We start from the raw sequence: 20524 nt of genomic DNA on the forward strand, positions 1-20524 counted from the left end.
GTAAGTTTCTAGCCCTTGTAGAGAAAATCCTAATATGATCAAGACTCAAAATCCAGAAAGCAAATAAAACAGAACCCTCAATGTCTTTACAACTCCCACACAAACCCCCTCATGTCTTCGAAAACTGTCTCAGGATTTTGAGGTCTGATTCATGGTTTTTGAATGTAGAGTATTGATAATGCTAGGAACCAGTTTATTCAGGATTGAAGGAGAGTGTTTTTGTTTGTTTGTTTGTTTTTTAGAGATTCGGTTGCAGAGGGTGGTACACTTGATCTTGATGTTCCTCAGGTTTTAAGAATAAATCTCTGCTGTGGCTGATTATACAACATAGGAAGTGCACCTGGAATGACTTTATACATACTCCCCTTGAATACCCCCATTTCCTCTGCGTGTCTTAAATGCCACAGCCCCTTTTGGAATGCTAAAAGTTGTACTCTTAAACTTAATTAAAAAAGTCGTGTGTGTAAATTGCTCTGAAATCCTCAAATCTAAAAAACAGATGTTCTGTTGCTTAAAGGAAAAATGAAGAATATATATTTAAAACTCAAATGGAATTTCACTTCACAAGACTTTTGGGTGCTATCAGTTGATAATCAGTAGATGGCACCAATAATTAGTTGATCTCTTTGATTGTAAAGAAGTGTTATTAATATTGAAGTTGTATTCACATTCATTTGTTGATAGAAAGGTTTTCAGCATGCAGGCTTTGTTAAAATATTTATGCTTTTTCTTTTTTGCTAAATCTGTAAACATCGGATTTAAAAATAATTTCTAAATCCTTCTGCAGTTCTGCTATTAATTTTGCACCTTTAACCTTTAAGCAAGGGTACTCCTTTACCATGTGTGTACCTGCTGTACCTGATGTGCCCCTTGTGAATATGTTGTTTAGTGCTATCTTGATATGTTGAATTTTCTATTAAATATTGCCTTATAGGATCTTGGAGTGCTTTGTAGGTGTTAACTCAAACCATACAATTCTTCTTAGAAGGAAAACAATATCTCACTGTATATTAAATCTATGTTGAGAATATTTGAATGTTAAAATAGTCTTGATTATATGATAGATATAATTTTAACTAGAATGTGTTCCTTTGACATAATGTAAAACAAGCTGGTTCAACTTGATCCCTTACAGGATACATTTGAAGGTTAAGTAACCACAGATCTCGGTTAATCTGCTGTAATCTGCTATTACTAAATGGAGGTCTGCATTCACAGTCATAGCATACAGCACATGAATGTCTGGAAATAAAAGGTTTTAGATTTTATTCAAATCCACTTTGGTGGGAGGAAGTCATGTATCTGTTGACCTTTCTATACCTCATGATTAGTTTTTTTGAAGAAGTGTACAGTTTTTGTCCTTCACAATGCACTTGCATTTACCATGGCAGAAGTGATGGCACTGGAACAAGGTATGCTTTTTTATTACCATTCTGCATTGTAATTTGAGAAAAGATGGCTAGTAAGTGTTAGACTAACACACTTTGCAAATGATCATTACAAATTGTGTAGTATACGTTTGTTAGCATGTGTGCATTTTAGCAATATGAAGACATTTTTTAACATTACTGTTACACAGTAAAGTATGTTAATAATATTAATAACATGCCTGGATGTTAATAATAGATAACATTGGTGTCTTGTCTCATTGGTTTTACATTTAGCAGCTGGTCACATTTAAATCTTCAATTTTTCCACAAAGAGACTCCTTATTACATTCTAATTTGCTCCAATTAATACTGTTATTAGCTTGAACACTCTATTTGTAAAACCAGTTGTCCATGGCAAGGGAATCCTATTTTAAATAAACGCAATAATTTCCTTTAATCTGGAATAAACTTCATCATTTGCCAACAGAAAAAGTCATGATGTTGGGTGATAAATGAACAGTTTCGTCTCCCAGAAACACTTCATCCCAGATGCTCTGCACACTGTGCTATTGCTCATTTTGGGAGTTATAATTTTAGCTGGTTTTATACTTGCGGCATATTTGGTACAATGTTCTGGTGAGAAGAAAGGAAAATGGATGTAGAATATTCTTCTTTAAATCAAAATCTATCTGCAAAATATTGAGAGAAAATGAAAGGCAAGATGATTGGCCAAAACTTTCAAACCTGAGACAAAAGACTCTTAAAGCTTCCATATGTAGGCACCTAAAATGATAATGTCTTGGTTCTCAGAGGTCCTAGAAAGCTCAACTCTACCGAGTCAGTGTGAGTGGAAAATGGCTAAGGATCCCTGAAAATTAGGTCACTTCTACATAGGTATAGCTGTGGATTTGGAAGCTTAATTTTAAGCACTCAATTAAATGATTTTGACATGTTTCTGTAATCTTCAACCTGCTTCAACAAGTAAAACTTCACCAATATATACACAATATCTTGAATCTGAGTCTGGAGTTCATGTGGCATCATCACTGATATTTTATGTTCATTTATACTTCAGAAAGAAAGTCCAAGTCTTATCTCTGTAACCCTTTCACATAAAGGATGTTATTATAACTGATCTTCTTGTGGAAGTTCTAGTGGTGAGAAAAGTATTAACATTTACTTTTATATTTGAAATGGCAAGTTTCTGATAATGCAGTACAGATCTCTTTTTGTTTGGTGCTAGGTCTGTGCTTTGTAATGATCCGGATATGTTTGAGATCCCTGTGAATGTTCCTGTGGATACTGTAAAGCTTCGAGTAGAAAAAACTGTTGTACGAAGGATCCCAACAGAAGCCTTTTATTATCTGGTGGACCTCAAATACCTGTGGGTAACCTATAACTGTGTAGCTAATATTGATGTCAGCAGTTTTTATAATTTGAAACGGCTGCATGAATTACGTCTGGACGGTAATTTGTTGTCGAGTTTTCCTTGGGAATCTCTGGCTGAGATGCCCAACTTACGGATCCTTGACTTACATAACAACAAACTTACAAGCATTCCAGCTGAGGCTGGTAGATACCTGAAAAACCTCACCTACTTGGACATATCCAGCAACAAGCTAACCACTTTGCCATCAGACCTAATGGATGTCTGGCCCCCTTTCTCAGAAACAGCACCGTCCAAGAACATAGAGAGTTTTGCAACACAGAGAATCATTATAGGTAAGTTCATGAGCATGTTGTGTTCTGTAACCAGCAGGACACTTGGCTAGAAGTCAGGAGATCTCAGTTCTAATCCTGATGGCCTGGTTTGTGGTCTTGGGCAAACCATTTATTCTATCAATCAGCTATAGTGTCAATTTATGCTCTTCAAAATGTATTAACTCTAGATAAAAAAGCTAGATAAATATTGGTACACTCTTTTTTCTGCAAACAACACGATGTAAATAATCTTCAACAGTATCACAAACTTTTGTAATATCATTAAGGCCTTTAAAAAATATTTATAATGAGATTTCCCTTATCATTGTACTTGGTGTAGCTTTATGCATCATACCACTTCAGGTGATTTCACTGTTGCCCAAAGTAGTGACAGCTTTGATGTGTATTTCAGTGGAATGCCTCCATGGAAATAGTGTGATATGTAGTATCAGGGCCCCAGTAGAGGGTTCTTTTCCCTCTTTTATGAGGGTCCCTGCATGGTGACCAGGGGCTGGGAGGAGTTGTCTTCCAGATGGTGCACTGAGCCAATGTCCTGAACTTTGAGTGCCTGATTCTTCTTTCATGCTGCTCTTACACTGGTGTAACTTCCATCAGCTGGATTTCTTAAGCTCCCAAGATACTTTTCATAACAATAAGGCTAATGGGGCCAACTCCTATTTTGCATAATTATATTCTGCTGATCTATAATGTCCAGTAGCAGAGTTTCCTGAACATTTACATAATCTAGAGCACATATTAGAGTGAGGGTCCTGTGGCCTTTCTGAATGCTGTAGGAGCTGCAACCTTAACCTGCAACCTTAATTTTCTCTTACTTTTCATTGCACCTAACTCCTCCACCTGTTTCAGGTCTTGTGGTACATCTCTTCCCACTAGCAACTGTAGAATACCCCTGCAGCAACAATGCCAATTGTTTTCTTTCCTGATATTATCTTTCTATGTATTTATATACCTTTAGTTGTCTTTTTAATGCAGCTGAATAATGCAGCTGAATTAAGGTAGAACTTGTATCATGAGAACAGCTCTCCACAGATAACCACCAAGAGTGCTGTGCATCATTATACATTACAGTTTAGGAATCTCTGCTTTATACTTGTAATTGAAAAGAGTCTTTTTTATTTCTTATTTTAAAATCATTCTGTAATGTTGTAGTTAGCTACTGTGTTCCACGACTGGTCTGATCCTACAGACTCATATTCAGGTTAATAATTCACAACTGAATTACAACCCAGATAAGCAACATGAGCACAAACACATATACATATGAATAGACTCAATAAATTACTTGCATAAATAAGAATATGTTGGATTGAGGCCATGGATATTAGTGAGCCCTAGATATTTTGCGTATTTATAGCACTCATTACTCTGATACAATGAGTACTCAGGGTAAAAGGTGGTAAAATATGCAAAATATTGTTTTACAATGGGAAAAAATAATATAAACTGGTTGATCCATATTAAAAATGTAAATCATCTACTTGTACTATGCTGATTGCTGCCAGCAAATATATACTAATTTTAATATAATAATATAAAATAAAATATATACTAATTTTATATATTTTTAGTATTAACATTTGAAGACCAGAATATTCTACCACCATGTGTAGTAATGCATTAGTATTTTATAGCATCACAGAATCAAAGAATATTAGGGTTGGAAGGGGTCTCAGGAGCTCACCTAGTCCAACCGCCTGCTCAAAGCAGGACCATCCCAAACTAAGATCATCCCAGCCAAGGCTTTGTCTAGCGAGGTCTTGAAAACCTCCAAGGATGGAGAGTCCACAACCTCTCTGGGTAACCTGCTCCAGTGTTTTACTACTTTTCTAGTGAGAAAGTTTTTCCTAATATCTAACCTAAACTTCCCTCACTGCAACTTGACACCATTGCTCCTTGTTCTGTCATCTGCCACCACTGAGAACAGTCTAGCTCCATCCTATTTGTAGCCACACATCAGGTAGTTGAAGGCTGGTATTAACTGCCCCCTCTCCCCCAGTCTTCACTTTGGCTAATTGAATAAACCCAGTTCCCTCAGCCTCTCCTCCTAAGTCATGTACCCCAGCCCCTTCACCATTTTAGTTGCCCCCTGCTGGACTCTCTTCAGTTTGTCCACATCCTTTCTCTAGTGGGGGGCCCAAAACTGGACAAAGTACTCCAGAAGTGGCCTTATCAGTGCAAAATAGAGGGGCAGAATCACTTACTTCATTCTGCTGGCAAAGCTTCTACCAATGCAGCCCAGTATGCCGTTAACCTTCTTTGCAACAAGAATACACTATTGGCTCATATTTAACTTATTGTCCACTGTAACCCCAAAGTCCTTTTCTGCAGAGCTGCTACTTAGCCAGTCAGTCCCCAGCCTGTACTGGTGCATGGGATTGTTCCATCCTAAGTGCAGGACTTTGCTCTTGTCCTTACTGAACCTCATGAGATTTCTTTTGGTTAAATCCTCCAATTTGTCTAGGTCTCTCTGAATCCTAGCCCTACCCTCCAGTGCATCTACTACTCTCCTCAGCTTCATGTCACCTGCAGATTTGCTGAGGGTGTACTCCATCCCATCTTCCAGGTCATTTATGAAGATATTGAACAAAACTGGCCCCAGGACTGACCCCTGGGGCACTCCACTTGATATCAGCTGCCAACTAGACATCGAGCCATTGACTACTATCTTCTAAAACCAATGATACAGCAGGTTTTCTATCCACCTTACAGTCCATTCATCCAACCAACCCATACTTCCTTAGCTTGCTTGCAAGACTTTTGTGAGAGATCATATCAAAAGCCTTGTAAAATCAAGCTATACCACATGAACTGGCCTCCCTGCCTCTGCAGAATCAGTCATTTTGCCATAGAAGGCAATCAGGTTGGTTAAGCATGACTTGTCCTTGGTGAATGCATGCTGACTGTTTCCAATCACTTTCTCATTTGGGTGCTTAGAAATTAATTCCTTGAGGAGGACCCGCTTCATGATTTTTCTAGGGACTGAGGGGAGGCCGACCGGTCTATAATTCCCTGGATGTTTCTTCTTCCCTTTCTTAAAGATGGGTTCTATATTTACTGCTTTCCAGTCATCTGGGACCTCTCCCAATTGCCAAGCATTTTCAAAGATCATGGCCAGAAGCTCTGCAAACACAGTGGCCAGCTCTCTTAGTATTCAGGCATTGAGTACTTCAGCCGTTTCTCCATCCTCTGTCACTAGGTTGTCTCTCCCATTTAGTAGTAAAGGACCCACACTTTCTCTGATCCTCCTCTTGTTGCTGACATACTTGTAGGAACCCTTCTTGTTACCCCTCACATCCCTTGCTAGCTGCAACTCCAGCTGTGCTTTGGCTTTCCTGACTTCATCCCTGCATGCTCGAGCCCCCGAGCAATACTTTTATCTCCTCCTTAGTTGTTTGTCCAAGTTTCCACTTCTTATAAGCTTCCTTTTTGTGTTTTAGCTTACTGAAGAGTTCCCAGGTAAGCCAAGCTGGTCTTCTGCCGTACTTGCTAGTGTTCCTGCACTGTGGGATGGTTTGTTCCTGTGCCCTCAGTAAGGTTTCTTTAAAGTACAGCCAGCTGTCCTGGACTCCTCTCCCTGCATCAGACTGGTTTTCAAGAGGATCCTGACCATGAGTTCCTTGAGTGAGTTCAAGTCTGCTTTTCTGAAGTCCAGGGCCTGTACTGTGCTGCTCTCCTTCCTTTCCTTGGGATCCTGAACTCAATCATCTCATGGTTGCTGCTGCCCAAGTTACCATCCACTACTACATTCCCCACCAATTCTTCCCTGTTTGTGAGGGAAGCATGGTCCCTAGTTGGCTTCTCCAGTACTTGCACCAGGAAGCTGATCCCAAGACTCTCCAAAAATGTCCTGGATTGTCTTTGCACTGCTGTGTTGTTGTCCTAGCAGATGTCAGGGTGATTGAAGTCCCCCTGAGAACCAGGGCCTGTTATTGGAAAAATTCTGCTAGCTGTTTGAAGAAAGCCTCATCCACCACTGCCTCCTGGTCTGGTGGTCTATACCAGACAGCCACCATAACATCATCCTTGTTGCTTTCTCTTCTGACCTTAACCCACAGAGTATCAACAGGCCTGTCTCCAGTTTCATACTGGAGCTTTGAGTAATCATACAGCTCTTTTATATAAAGCTTTTCTTCTTCTCCCCTGCCTGTCTTTCCTGAACATTTTATACCCAACTTGTGGGAACAGGTTACCTAAGGACATTAGTGGAATCCCTGTCAAACATACAGGTTGTGAAGAAGCCAAAAAAATTGTGCTCCAGTCATGCGAGCTAGCTCACCAAGTCTCTGTTATTTCAATTATGTCATAGTTCCATGATGGTGTGAGGACTTCCAAAGAAGAGAATGTTGCAGATAATAAAGATTTGTATGCAAGAGTGAAAGCACCCTGAAAGTAAAGAGGTGATTTCTTTGTAGAATATACAGTCACTAATGTAACTTTGCCTAATTTAACTGCAAATGATTGACTTAGTTTCTATTCACTGCCAAAACCATTTATCTTGAGTGTATCACAGTGATGACAAGTTAGGATTGTTATGCAATAAATCATAAATCTGAACAAGAAAATATCCTCTTCCTCTGAAGTACTGTTGAGCTGTTATGGTTCCATGACAGGATCATACTCCCCTCCCCATTGAAGTTCAGTAGTAGCATTTATTACTTCTACCACCATGATACCTAGGTGCAGTCTTTCAGACCCATTGCTTTAGCATTCCTCTCATGTCCATGATGTTGGGTAATTACTACTTGGTAGATGTGAGGATGACAAGGTATGTAAAACACCACCCCAGTACATTTCTTTTGCTTACTGAGGAGTTTTGGGGGCTGGGATAGGGAACTAAAGAGAAACTGTTCAATGTGGCCTTTTCCCATACCCAAGAGTGAAGAATAGAATTGTAGAAATTCAGGGTGCAAGGGATTTTTAGACCATTCTGACAGTTCTGAGGCAGGATCAAGTATACTTAGACCACCCTGACCAATATTTGTTTGGCTTCACAACTTGTAGGTTTGACAGGGATTTCACTAATGTCCTAGGTAACCTGTTCCAGTGCAGGCATCCTTTCTGCCACCTGAAACTGAACTGAGTGCCATGGGAGCAAAGAAGAGAAATTTGGACTGACTTGTCTTGTACATATGAATCTCACTCCAGACAGTCCATTAGCAGCCATGCTTAAAGGAGAAAGGGAAGTGGCTGGATTTCAGAGAGCTATCTGTCCCCACTTTCAGTATGTTTAATGTGAAAGGGAGAGTGCAAGGTCTTGGGTTTTATCAAAACCAATGCTTCCAAGTGACTTGGGACCAAGCTGTGCTCAAGGTCATCTTAAATAATGATGGGATCTTGCTATTGCTAACTTCATCTTTGATTTCCTTTCCCTTCTAAGTTACTCACTTTATTTCTCAGTCCATTTGGATTGTAAACTCTTCATGTTATGGACATCTCATTCTCAAGGTACAGGCATATTACATCACACAATTACTGTGGAGTAATTTACCCCAGATTTCACACCAAGGTAAAGGTGTGAAGGTTTCTCTGTATTAGGGAATTTGCACATAGCCATTAGTCCCAAGCTGGCTCTCTGTGGTAGGTTCTATTACAGTGTCCAAGTGGTAAGAGGTGTGAAAACGTATTTGTATTAAGCAAATGGTTACCCTGGGATTAGGTGACACGGGGAACAGACACATCACTAGTACATTGATTTAAGTTCATTATATATCTTCATTAATGATTTGGATGATGTGATTGAATACACACTTCGCAAATTTGTGAATGAGTTACAGTTGGGTGCAGTTACAGACACTCTGGAACATGAAGCCAGGATCCAAAATGACTTGGGTAAACTAGGATTTCAGGGAGGAACAATAAGAAATCCTGCTATTTAGGGAAATTCAGCAAGGACAAGTGCAAAGTCCTGTACTGTGAACAGAATAATTGTATGCACAAATACAGAAGGGACCTTGGAAGATCATCAGGTCTAGCTGTCTGCACCAAGCAGGAAAGATAACTATGGGTCAGGTGACCCCAGCAAGGTGGCTGTCCAGTCTCCTCTTGAAGATTTCCAGGGTAGGTGATTGCACCACCTCTGGAGGAAGCTTATTCCAGATTCTGGCCTCCCTGACTGTGAAGAAGTTTTTCCTAACGTTGAGCCTGAATCGATCTTTCAGGAGTTTTTGGCCATTACTCCTGGTTTTCCCCTTGGGTTCTCTGGTGAACAGTTGTTCACCGAGCGCAGCGGTAAACTGCTACCAGGTCCCATCTCAGCCTTTTTTCCCTCAGGATAAAGAGTCCTAGATCCCTCAGCCTTTCCTCGTATGGCTTGCCTTTTCAGTCCCTGATCACATGGGTGCCTCTTCTTCGGACTCTCTCAAAGAAATGTATGGGGAATGATATGTTTGAAATGTACGGGGCATGATTGGTTAGGCTGCAGTACTGCAGAGAAGGACCAAATCCATCTTTTTAAGTGGTATTAGTCATCTCTGGTAGTAGTGAGCTCAACAGGTTAGTAAGAGTAGTTTAAATGCCCGCTTGTTAATTAGCATACATCTTCAAGTTTACATCTCTTATGCTGGTAAACAGTTTTGCAAAGATTGCTAGGGGTTACATCATTGTAAAACAGAGAAGGAAATAGTCCTGATACAAAAAAAATGCAACTGAAATAACACATTCCCAAGAGATTCTTAGCTTTGTGCTATTACAGCTCATTTCATGAAGTTCTTTCTTTTTGTGTGTCTAATACACAAGTGTCAAAGATATGGCTCATGCAGCATGTGGCACATGGGGCCAGTCACAGGCAGCACTGTGGCCTGGATCATAGTGCTCTATGGGCCAAATCCAGCTGCAGGCTGTATCTTTGACACCCCTGATCTAACACATTGACCATTTTATATGGGAAGAGAATATCTCAGAATTCAAGTAAAATGATGGGACATTCCATCAGGAGAAACACTGTTTCTTCTCTCAGTCTGGAATACTTGCCTTTCTGGATGCTGTAGGAGCTTATAATTCAGTAGAAAGCAGCCAGTAGGCAAACCTAAATTGGTTTAATTGACAGTCTTGCCATGACTCTTGGTAGGTGTCCTCCAGAACATGCAAAGGGGCTGGGGACATTAAGCAGATAATATAAAATTAATTCTCTGTACAGAAAAATATAGCACTGACCTGATTTGCAAGTAGGATGTTGGGTGTGTATGTGGTCCCCGCCCCCACCCCCTACTGAGTGGCATTAATATGTCACACACTTCATTGACCTAGTAAGAAGTATTATCCTAGTCACAGACAGATTTGTAAGGAATGAATTTGTGTTAAGAAGCTCATGTATACATGGAGCCTTAACAGTAGGAGCACCTGACTCTTAAGCTGTTAATCCTGCAACCTTAACTTTCTCTTAACATAGTTTTCAATAGAACAATTTGTGTGTGTGTGTGCAGCTATAGATTAATTTTGTTCACTCAGTTATGGTAATGAATAATCGAAGGGCCTAACCCTGCCAATCGTTATTGACATGAAGAACTCTATTGAATTCTTTTGGTGAACTGCTCCCACGAATAAGACTTTGCAGAATTCACACATTTCTATTTCTACTCTATAAATAAGATTCTATTTATTGTAGTTAAATACTTCAAGAGTTAAAACTGTCCAGAGTCAACAATACAAAAGTATTTCAAAAGATGAGAAATGTAGTTGTTGTTTTTTTAAAAGTTGGTAAGTAAATCAGTTATAGCCTTATCATCTTCACCTGAATGCTTTTCCCAACATCTTTTCATTGCATATATACGGGCACAGTACTTGGAACCACCAACATAAATTTTTCACAGTGAATGAGCTTTGGGACACTGGTATGCTGTCAGTCTGAAGGGGAAGGCAGTTCAGTTTTTAATTTTATGTATGACAGAAATATACACATGCCAAAAATAGTGTGAGATAGGCTAAGACACTGATCATCTCTCTATCTCAAGGACACAGCTGAAAAGGGAACCTGCATTAGCCAAAACTTGTTCATATTACCATTCTGTTTAACTTGCAAGGAAGTCTTAAATATCTCATACAACCTGATAACTCTAGTGAGCTGCCTGCATGTGCAAAAATATTGGAGACTTCTTTGAATACAGTAGTTGAACCAGCTTTCTTGGATTCACATAGTGCTGGTCTTGTGGGCAATAATTAGTGAATAGATTTGAAAATGATTAGTGTGCCTGGAAGGAGTAAAATTGGATTGTGATCTCATAAACTCATAGTCATGGAATCTCCTCAGGTCAAGTGTTTTAAATCATGGGATTAACAAGATGTTACCATTCTTTTAACCAATCACCTCATGCTTAAAATTACTTGTTTTGTCAGGTGATAAAAGAAAGTATTGTTAATTATTTGGGTATTTCTACATTACAAGCGTTTTTCCCCAATGGTATGAAGAGATTAGAAACAAATGAAATATTAAAAATGGGAAAATTAAGTGTTATTACAATAAAATAATTTTCAACCTTTAATTATTTCTAAAGCAAAAGTATTGTTTTGCATCATAAGGTACAACCAACAGTTATTTCAGCCTTTTTTTTCTTTCTCTTTCCAACTGGATGTAATTATTATAATTTCTTTGGTAAACAAATCAACATACCCAATATATGCAGACCCTCCCTACAAAGTTTAAGCTTTATTTATGTCTATGCATTTCTAACTTACTTATTATCAGAGTATTGATGTCCAAGTTCATATCTCAGCTTGGAATAGATCTATTTACTGTTGTTATTTAAAAGGAAAGAACTGTTGATGATGAGAGGTATGCAAACACCTTAAGTCAAATCAGAAAATATTTAAAGGCATGAATACAATATTGGATTGGTCATACCCCCTGGCTGGTATAAAGTCATTAGAATTGTGCTGGTTTATACCAGCTGAGGATCTGGACTTGTGGTAGTATACAGTGTTCGTTGTGATTCACCTAAAAACAAATTTACCAAGAAAAATAAGTCCCCTCAGTTGTTAGAATAAAATGCAAATACTGTATTGGAGAGGGTCAGGGCTCTTTATATTTATGGCTTTTCTCCTTTCTCCAAAATTGTTTTTAAAACATTGAAGTAAAATCCTGGATCTGAAAATCCCAGAACACTGGGAAAATTTAAATCCAAATCTAAACTTCATTGATTTAAAACCCCAACCCTTTCCAACGACAGTTCAAGCACTGAAAAAAGTGCATGGCAGGAAAGAACAAACTAGAAAACTGCATACTCTGGAAACTGCAAAAGATCTGGATCCTACATACCTCATGGACTGCCTTCTCTTTAATGTTCCACTAATGGAACATTAGTGATTCCTAATGTCAGCTGAGAACTAGTGCCTGCAAGCACCATTGTTGTGTCAAGTTCACTTGGTGAAAACACAGGAGGTTGTTCTCGGTAGTAGCTTCCCTGATCTTGAATTCTGTCCCTGTTGTGGCTAGCCAGAAGCCAAGACATCTTCTGGAAGAACCACAAGTCTTTTTATTTGGGCAGGTTGAGTTGGAGTATTGTTTGAGGAGTCAGTTATATCCCTTGCCTATCATATTTAAGATTTTATCTGCTTTTATAAGTTATTTGCCTTTCATAAATTGCCCTGAGCCTTTTTTTGGGAAGGGAGTCATGTCAATCTAAGGGTGAAATTACATGTTACACTTTGATCATACTAAATATGTGGAATGTTAAGCAGTATTAAATTTAGAAAGTGCTGTGAGTAGTCACACATTAAGGGTTAATACCTCTTCTTGCCTGCACAGCTCTGACTTGCCACAAGAGGGCTGGCAAGCAGGGCCATAGCTAAGAACCGGGACACCTGGGCTCCATCCTAACTCTGGGTGGGGAAAAGTGGCTGGGACTGGTACATCCCAAGAGACTGTAAACTGCTCATTTTATCTCTGTGGAGCAGATTGAAGTTACCTTAACACAGGGGTGGGCAATTTTTTTAGGCAGAGGGCCGCTTACTGAGTTTCGGCAAGCCATCAAGGGCCGCATGACAGGCAGCCCAGGGCAAGTTAATATTAATTTTCTAAATTTTTTAGGGGCCCTGCGGGCCAGATAGAATGGCCTGGTGGGCTGCATCTGGCCCCCAGGCCGCATTTTGCCCACCCCTGCCTTAACACAAGCATGGCCAGAGTTAACCCTTGCCTGAAGCGGCGCACCTTTGAAATACAAAAAGGGAACTTAGCAGAAGTTAACAAGCCTTAAAGTTTGAACGGTCATATTTTAATTGCCCCTAGTATGGTCTAAATGTAACGTGTAACTTCAGCCTTAAATCTAATAAACAGGGATTTGGGTTTTCCATTTGATGTGGAAGAAAGAGTATTTTCTAATTTGAGAAAACCAAGCATTTTCCCCATTAAAGGTGAAAAATGTAGGAATCCATGGGATTCCTCTTGCAGGCTGGCAGCCTTCTAGTCTGCAAGGAGTTGCTTGGGGCTAGGGGGACCAGGGGGCGAGCAAATGGAGGCAGGGAGTGCCATGTGCATGTGCGTAATATAACAAGGCAGGGTGGAAGGAACAGCAAGGCAGGGTGGAAGGAACAGCCCTGGCAGCTAAATCTATTGGGGGCAGGGGTTGGGGGCCAGGGCTTGGGGACTATCCAGGGGGCAGGGGCTGTGGTGGAAGATGTCCAGGTGCTGGGGCTGTGACAGAGCCAGGGATCTGATGCACCACTTGGTGCCACCAGTGAGCCCAGCTCTGTACCACCACTGCCAGCAGGGCCTGCCTGCAGGTGCCTGCTTCTCCAGTGGGGAAAGGGGGAGGAATGTCCTTGGGGGCAGCAGGGGGCTACATGGCTGGTCTGGCAGCACCAGGGCTGGTGCCAGTGCTTTCAGTGGCAGGGGCAGGAGTGGGGCAGCTGGCAGACGCAGCCGGGGTGGGTGGGGGGAGGGCATGGCTATACTGCTTGGCATGGTGCAGGAGCCCAACCCAGGGTGCAGGGTGCCACAGGCTTCCCCTCCTTCCTTCAGCCTGTGCCAGAGCCAGACTTGCTCTGCTGCTGCCTGCAAGAGTCAAAGCCTCTGCACTCTGGCCTGGGCAGGATGGGGCCTGGAGCCCCTCACCCTGCTCCTGCTGCCTGCAGCATGGTGGGGCTAGAGTTGTGCTTGGCTTCATATGAAGCATGTGTGGTGCCACAGCCATTGCCTGTGGTTTGCATGAAGTGCACTGCATGCATCCCATGCTGAAGGCTATCCCCACTGTGAGGCTGACCACTATCCTGTGAGTTTGCACAGGGCTGGGCAGGGCAAGGGAAGGGGCAGCTGGAGCCCTCCCCTGGCAGGGATGGGGGATTAGGGGGTGTGGATTGGGAGTGAGGGGCACTGTCAGGGCTGAGGGGGCTGTGGCTTGGTAGTGAGGGGCACCAGGGAGGCAGGGGACTGTGGGTCTGGAGTGCAGAGCACCGGTGAGCCCAGGGGGCATCAGGTCAGGAGTGAGGGGCACCAGCATGGCCGGGGGGAGGTTGTGTGTAGAGTGCTGTGGGTTGGGAGTGGAGGCGCTGGCAGGGCCAGGGAGCTGTGGTTTGGGATTAAGGGACAACGGCATGGGCAGGGGCAGGGCACCAGCATATCAGGGCTGCTCAGTGCCACAAAGCAGCAGAGGGGACAGGCACAGTTGGATCTATGTCCTGGTGAGTGAAGGTGACAGGAGTTCTGATTTTCCATGATTAAAAAAACCGAATCAAATGCCCAAATATATAGGTATTTAGAATTTATTTTATTATAAAGATTGAGGCACTGGTAGGCTTCCAAATTGCTTTAAAATTGTAAATATATCAATAACACACTGTATTAAATTGATACACACACACATAATATCTATAATGGCATTGTGTGTGTGTGTACACTCACACTATATATATATATATAATGACATTTCATTTTAATTGGAGAAAAACACAGATTTGGGGGTTTTAATTCAGAGAACATTGGATTTTTATTAGAAAATTTGCAATTTTTAAACAGAAAACCAGGATCCCTGCTAATAAATAAATAAATAAATACTCAATGAAGTGCTAAGAGCAGAGGAAGGGAAAAGGAAGACTTAGCTGTTAGTATAGTCTGAAAGATAGACCCTGAAGGCTCTGATAAAAAGCTAGATGCAGCTGAGATACTGTACCATCTTATTTAACACTTTATTACCAGTAATTGTTCCTAAAGTAAAAAAGATGTGTTGGCCTGCTTTAGCATAGGAGATACCAACTTGTCTATCATTTTTTCAACAAGCAGCTGCGGGGAAAGTATCTAGTTTATCAGACATTAAACAGCAGCTGTAACCTTTCTCCTTACAAAAAACAAAACAAAACAAAACAAAACAAAAAAAACAGTTTTAAAGGGAGAAAAAACCTCAAATAAATAAAAGACCTTCAAAGAGTCTCACAACCCTCTCTATTAATGTTTGGTAATAATCATATATGTATTCTTGTCTCATTGTCTGAATATAAAATAATGTTTTTTCTGCTTAAGGTTTGCAGGACAACCCATGGTTTTGTGACTGTCGAATTTCAAAGTTAATTGAATTTTCCAAAATAATGGACACCTTGGTTATACTTCTTGATCCTCTTGTGGCATGTAGTGGACCTGAGAATTTGGCAGGTATCTTGTTCCAGAGAGCAGAACTGGAACAGTGTCTTAAACCATCCATAATTACTTCAGCAACAAAAATCACATCACCTCTTGGAAGCAACGTTCTACTACGCTGTGATGCCACTGGGTACCCAACGCCACAGCTTACCTGGACCAGGTCTGACAATTTGCCAGTGAACTATACAGGTATTTAACAATTTTTACTAAATAATATGGAGGTCTAGAAGAATTGACATCTTGTCCATAGAAATGGTTTTTTGAATGGTGCAAAAATTGCAACATGCACTTATTATGAAATTTCCAGTAATTTGGGATAGAATTTCATGTGTGGTGCATTAGAGTTAATTTATAACTGAATAGATAAGCCAATCTGGAGATGTTCTGAACCAGAATTTTATAGAACTATTCAAAATCAGGATCCCAGAATTGAAAAGGTTAATGTGACCTTGCAATTTAAGTTTTGGCTCATTTTGGAGACTAAATAAAAGTTAATAAAGCCAGTATAGCAATAATTGAACGATTTAAAAACAGCAACTTTTATTAAGCTTTGTATGGTATAACATTTTAATTAATATTTTTGTTATGAATGCCATTTATTGCCACTGATTGTCTGACATAATTTCTGCCACTGCCATTATTTAGCAGGGCTGTGCGAAGCTTTGGTCACTGACTCAATTTGGCAGAGATTTGGCCCCTTTCGGTGGCCAAATCTCTGAATCCAAATCAAATCAGGAGACCCTTCAATCTCTCTGAATTGAATCGGAACCCTGTGAATCGATTTGGAGAGATTCGGAAAGATTCGACGTTTTGGACATAGACACAGCTTTAAATGTTTTTTCTACATACCTCAAAGTACCAGGCAGGTCATAAATGCTGAGATGCTGGGGTGGATGGAGCATCCCATAGGAGTGTGTGTGTATGTGTGGGTGAGGGAGCTTCTAGTGCGCTCAGCAGCAGACCCAGAAGTGGACCAGAAGCACTGGCAGTCCACTTCCAGGTCTGCCGGGGAGTGCACGGGGGGCTCCCGTGCCCCCCCCAGCTTGGTGACTGGTGCCTCCTGGGTCTGGAGGGCCACCCAGGGTCCCCCTGTGGCCAATCGCTGAGCTGGGAGGGTACGAGGGCCCCCCCCCCGTACGCTCAGCGGTGGACCCGGGAGTACTTCCAGTCCACCTCTGGGTCCATAGCCGAGCACGCGGGGGGGCCCCCCCCCCTCCCTGCTTGGGGATGCCCCACCCCCCCCCCCCCAGCAACACAGCATTCACGAGCCATGCCTGGTACCCTGAGGTATGTATAAAATACATTTAAAGCTGTATCTATGGCCAAATCGATGATTCTCCGAATCAGCATCAGATCTTCAGATTTGGATTCGGCTGAATCGAATTGGGACAGTGATCCAACTCAATGAATCAAATCACTCTCCCTGATTTGGGCCAAATCCAAATCAAATACGGCCCATTTCGCACACTCCTATTATTTACTAATCGTTGAGAATTTTGCTAATTAACAAAGTGCTCTGTTTATGAAAGAGATGAAATCTGAAATCTTATTAAAACTTTAGTGTGTGTGTATACATATACATATACACATACACGTATTATATATGACATAATATAATATACATATTACATTTTGAGAAATTTTTTCACCTTTAATTTTAAAGTCTTTTAAATCCCTTTAAACAGGGGAAGCATAATAATGGAAATAAATCGCTACAGTTATCTCCAATAGTAATATTGGAGGCTGCCAGTAGGTAGCACTAGAGTCAGTGTGTGTAAGAGCTACCTTCAGGGATGAGGATGAGATAAAGTAGCTTAGAACTGGGAGACAAGAGTAAGTTTTTGTATAAAATTTATGATGACTAAGAACGCCTGGAAATGGAACTTGTTTTGTCATTTGTTTTAAAAGCTGAAAAGTATTTTGTTGATTGTATATATTGTACCAGAAGATTCAAGCACCGAAGCTCAGGGTTAGGGGTGTGGTGGGTGGGAGAGTTGTGTACAAAATCCAGTGTATCTTTATTCTTCTTATTCCTTGCTGCTCACAATAATGAGTACTGAATACATAGACAGTAGGAACACTGAAGCCTCTAGGGTCAAGGTGTAATGCATTACAATTGCTTTGTTATTTATAGTCACTGTTCTTTGCTCTATGAGCTTCTAATAATGACTATAATGCTAACAATAAAATCTTACATAATGGAAGTAGATATCAATTTATTAATTATTTATCTAATTTTTCTCCTTTTATTTTTAAAGTGGCTTGTGTTAAAGATTCTAGAGTGACAGTTTTGGAGAGGGTTCTCTGTCCATGAGACAGAGTCAGCATTGGTAGCACAAGCTTCTTTGCAGTACCCCGGCAACATGACTGTTCTGATCTGGTGGAAGAAGGCAGTTTGATTTCCACTGCCCATTTGGGCTTTGACTTCTTTTGTGGAATAACGTACAGTGTTTCTAGGATTAAGTTATGAGCGTAATCATTCTTGTATTACATAAATGCTCCATTTAGTTCAACAAATCATCTCAGACAGCTGCTTCTAGCGCAATGTATTTCTGAGGACGATGTTTTTCCTTGGAATTCTTTTCTTGCTAACCCCAAGTAGTTAGCAGTTACATTTTGACATAAACACAAAATCTAATGGATACAATCTTCAAGAGCACTAAAGAGACTCAGTAAGCAAAATCCTGTGTTTCAATGAAAATCAATGGGAATTGAGCTCAAAGGCAGTGCTAGTCAGGCTCCCAAATAACTTTAAAAAGTATCCATTTATACTGTTCTGTTTTATCTAGTTGAATGGTGGAAGTATTCTTATTATTTATTTGAAGGTTTAATTCCATTTTTTAACCTTTCTAAGCTATTTTTTCAATAATACCATGCAAATTGCACAGTTCCTATGCTTTAAAGAGATATATGCAATTTAGATGATTCCTTTCCAATATAACAAAAGTGTAGATAAAGTAGTGTGATAGCCTTTTCTTTGTTCTCAGTTTACTGTTATGATTCTTTATGATATGCATTTTATGTTCCTTTAGTAATTCAAGAAACACCAGGAGAAGGTGTCAGATGGTCCATAATAAGCTTGACAGGAATTTCATACAAGGATGCAGGGGAATACAGATGTAAAGCCATAAATTTAGCAGGTTAGCGGGAATGTAAGAAGCTGCTGTTACTGTCACTGTGGTTGGTGTTGTAACCACAGCCGTGTCACCTCTAAAATATTTGAGGAAGTTTGAAGCGGACAATACGCAGGAGCAAGCGCAACAGAACAAGACGCAGGAGCAAGTGCAACAGGAACGTGAAAAAACAACCACTACCTTACCTGCATCATCAACAACCACTATATTGGCTACCACTGATAGACCTACAAGTGCCAAGATAACTGACAGAAAACAATCCAAGTCTATGCCTGATGGAAAGAAGAATTCAACAATAGTGACAAATGGAAACAAAACACAGGCTGGGGATGTAAGCAAAAAAGCAGAGACTTCACTGAATGCAGCAGCCCTGGAGGAAAAAGATGTCACTGTAAAGAACCTAAGAGTGTTTAGTGAAACTGATGGAAGTGTGACCTTAACTTGGAAAATTGTCAATGCCACAAGTAACTCTGCAATGACAGTGCTGTACTCAAAGTATGGTGAGAAAGACATGCTGCCTTTGAGTATGGATCCCAGCAAAAACAAAGTCACAATAGATGGTTTGCAGCCTAGTACTCAGTATATGGCATGTGTTTGTCCCAAGGGAGTCCCACCTAAAAAAGATCAATGCATTATTTTTTCCACTGATGGAATAAATGATGAAAGCAGTTTTGAGTTTTCTATTTCAGTGGTGGCAAGCAGTGCATCCTGCTTGATTGTTTTACCTTTGATATTTTTCTTACTCTATAAAGTTCTAAAACTTCACAGGAAACCAAAAGCTTCCAGAGAAGCTGACCTTGCAAAAGAAACCTATATCAAATTTGAAACACTCTCTCTTAAGCCCCGCTCGGTGGGTGCAGGAGGAGAGCTCTGGACCCGAAGGGACACTGATGAATCAGAAAGACTTCTCCTTTGTTCTAGATCAAGCATGGATTCCCAGCTGACCTTCAAAAGTGAGGGTTCTAGGCCTGAGTACTTCTGTTGAGTATCCAATGAACAATATGGATCCAATGAACAATATGTATTCATTGTATCCAATGAACAATATGAAAAATACACAAACTGTTGAACTAATTTTAAAACTGCAAATGTGTGTCTGAAATTGGGTCAGTTACATAATGCCACTAACAGCTATAGCACCTGATCAGACAAAAACTCTTGGGGTGGGTGGGAGAAATTATGCCTCTCTCTCTTTCTCTCTCTCTCCATATCTCTCTCTCTATATATATCCATATCTATATATCTCTCTATATATAGATATACAGATATAAATTTAACACCCTATGGCTTCTATTATAAAGTAATAACATTTTTGAAGGATAAACACAATACGAATATATCATGTTATTTTCTGTTTTTTATTCAAACATTTATATTTATCTTCTGATTTTATGTATGCGTTATATAAGTCACATGTATCAAATGTTATTCATGTTTCTTTTTAAAACTGTGTATTAAGGAAAAATTATAGCCATAGAGCTTAAACTTTGTTTTTGTGTCATTCAAAGATGTAGCCACTTTAATTAAAAACACATAATTCCCTCTGACATTAGCTTGTGTTCAAACTATGGTGCAACACTACATTGCATAATGTATTGGACTGGGCGTGATCTTGGATTCATTTAGACTGAAGTCAATTATCCAGAGATCCTGGACTTTACTTGACATGCAACATATTATGGAGGCTTTTGGAAGAGGTTTCTTTGCCCTTGTGATCTTAAGGTAAAGTTTTAGGT

General features: G+C 40.3%; 1 protein-coding gene across 1 annotated transcript; it reads left to right on the forward strand.

Moving 5' to 3' along the window:
- The first annotated feature begins 1296 nt into the window (after positions 1-1296).
- On the forward strand, positions 1297-20103 carry LRIT3 (leucine rich repeat, Ig-like and transmembrane domains 3). Its single transcript, XM_006025539.2, is given in 5 exon segments — positions 1297-1412; positions 2614-3092; positions 15538-15843; positions 18687-18787; positions 18790-20103. Coding segments are annotated over 5 exon segments (1986 nt in total). The 3' UTR covers positions 19774-20103.
- The last annotated feature ends 421 nt before the right edge of the window (positions 20104-20524 follow it).

Source organism: Alligator sinensis, unplaced genomic scaffold (genome assembly GCF_000455745.1).
Source record: "Alligator sinensis unplaced genomic scaffold, ASM45574v1 scaffold861_1, whole genome shotgun sequence".
Taxonomy (NCBI): Eukaryota; Metazoa; Chordata; order Crocodylia; family Alligatoridae; genus Alligator; species Alligator sinensis.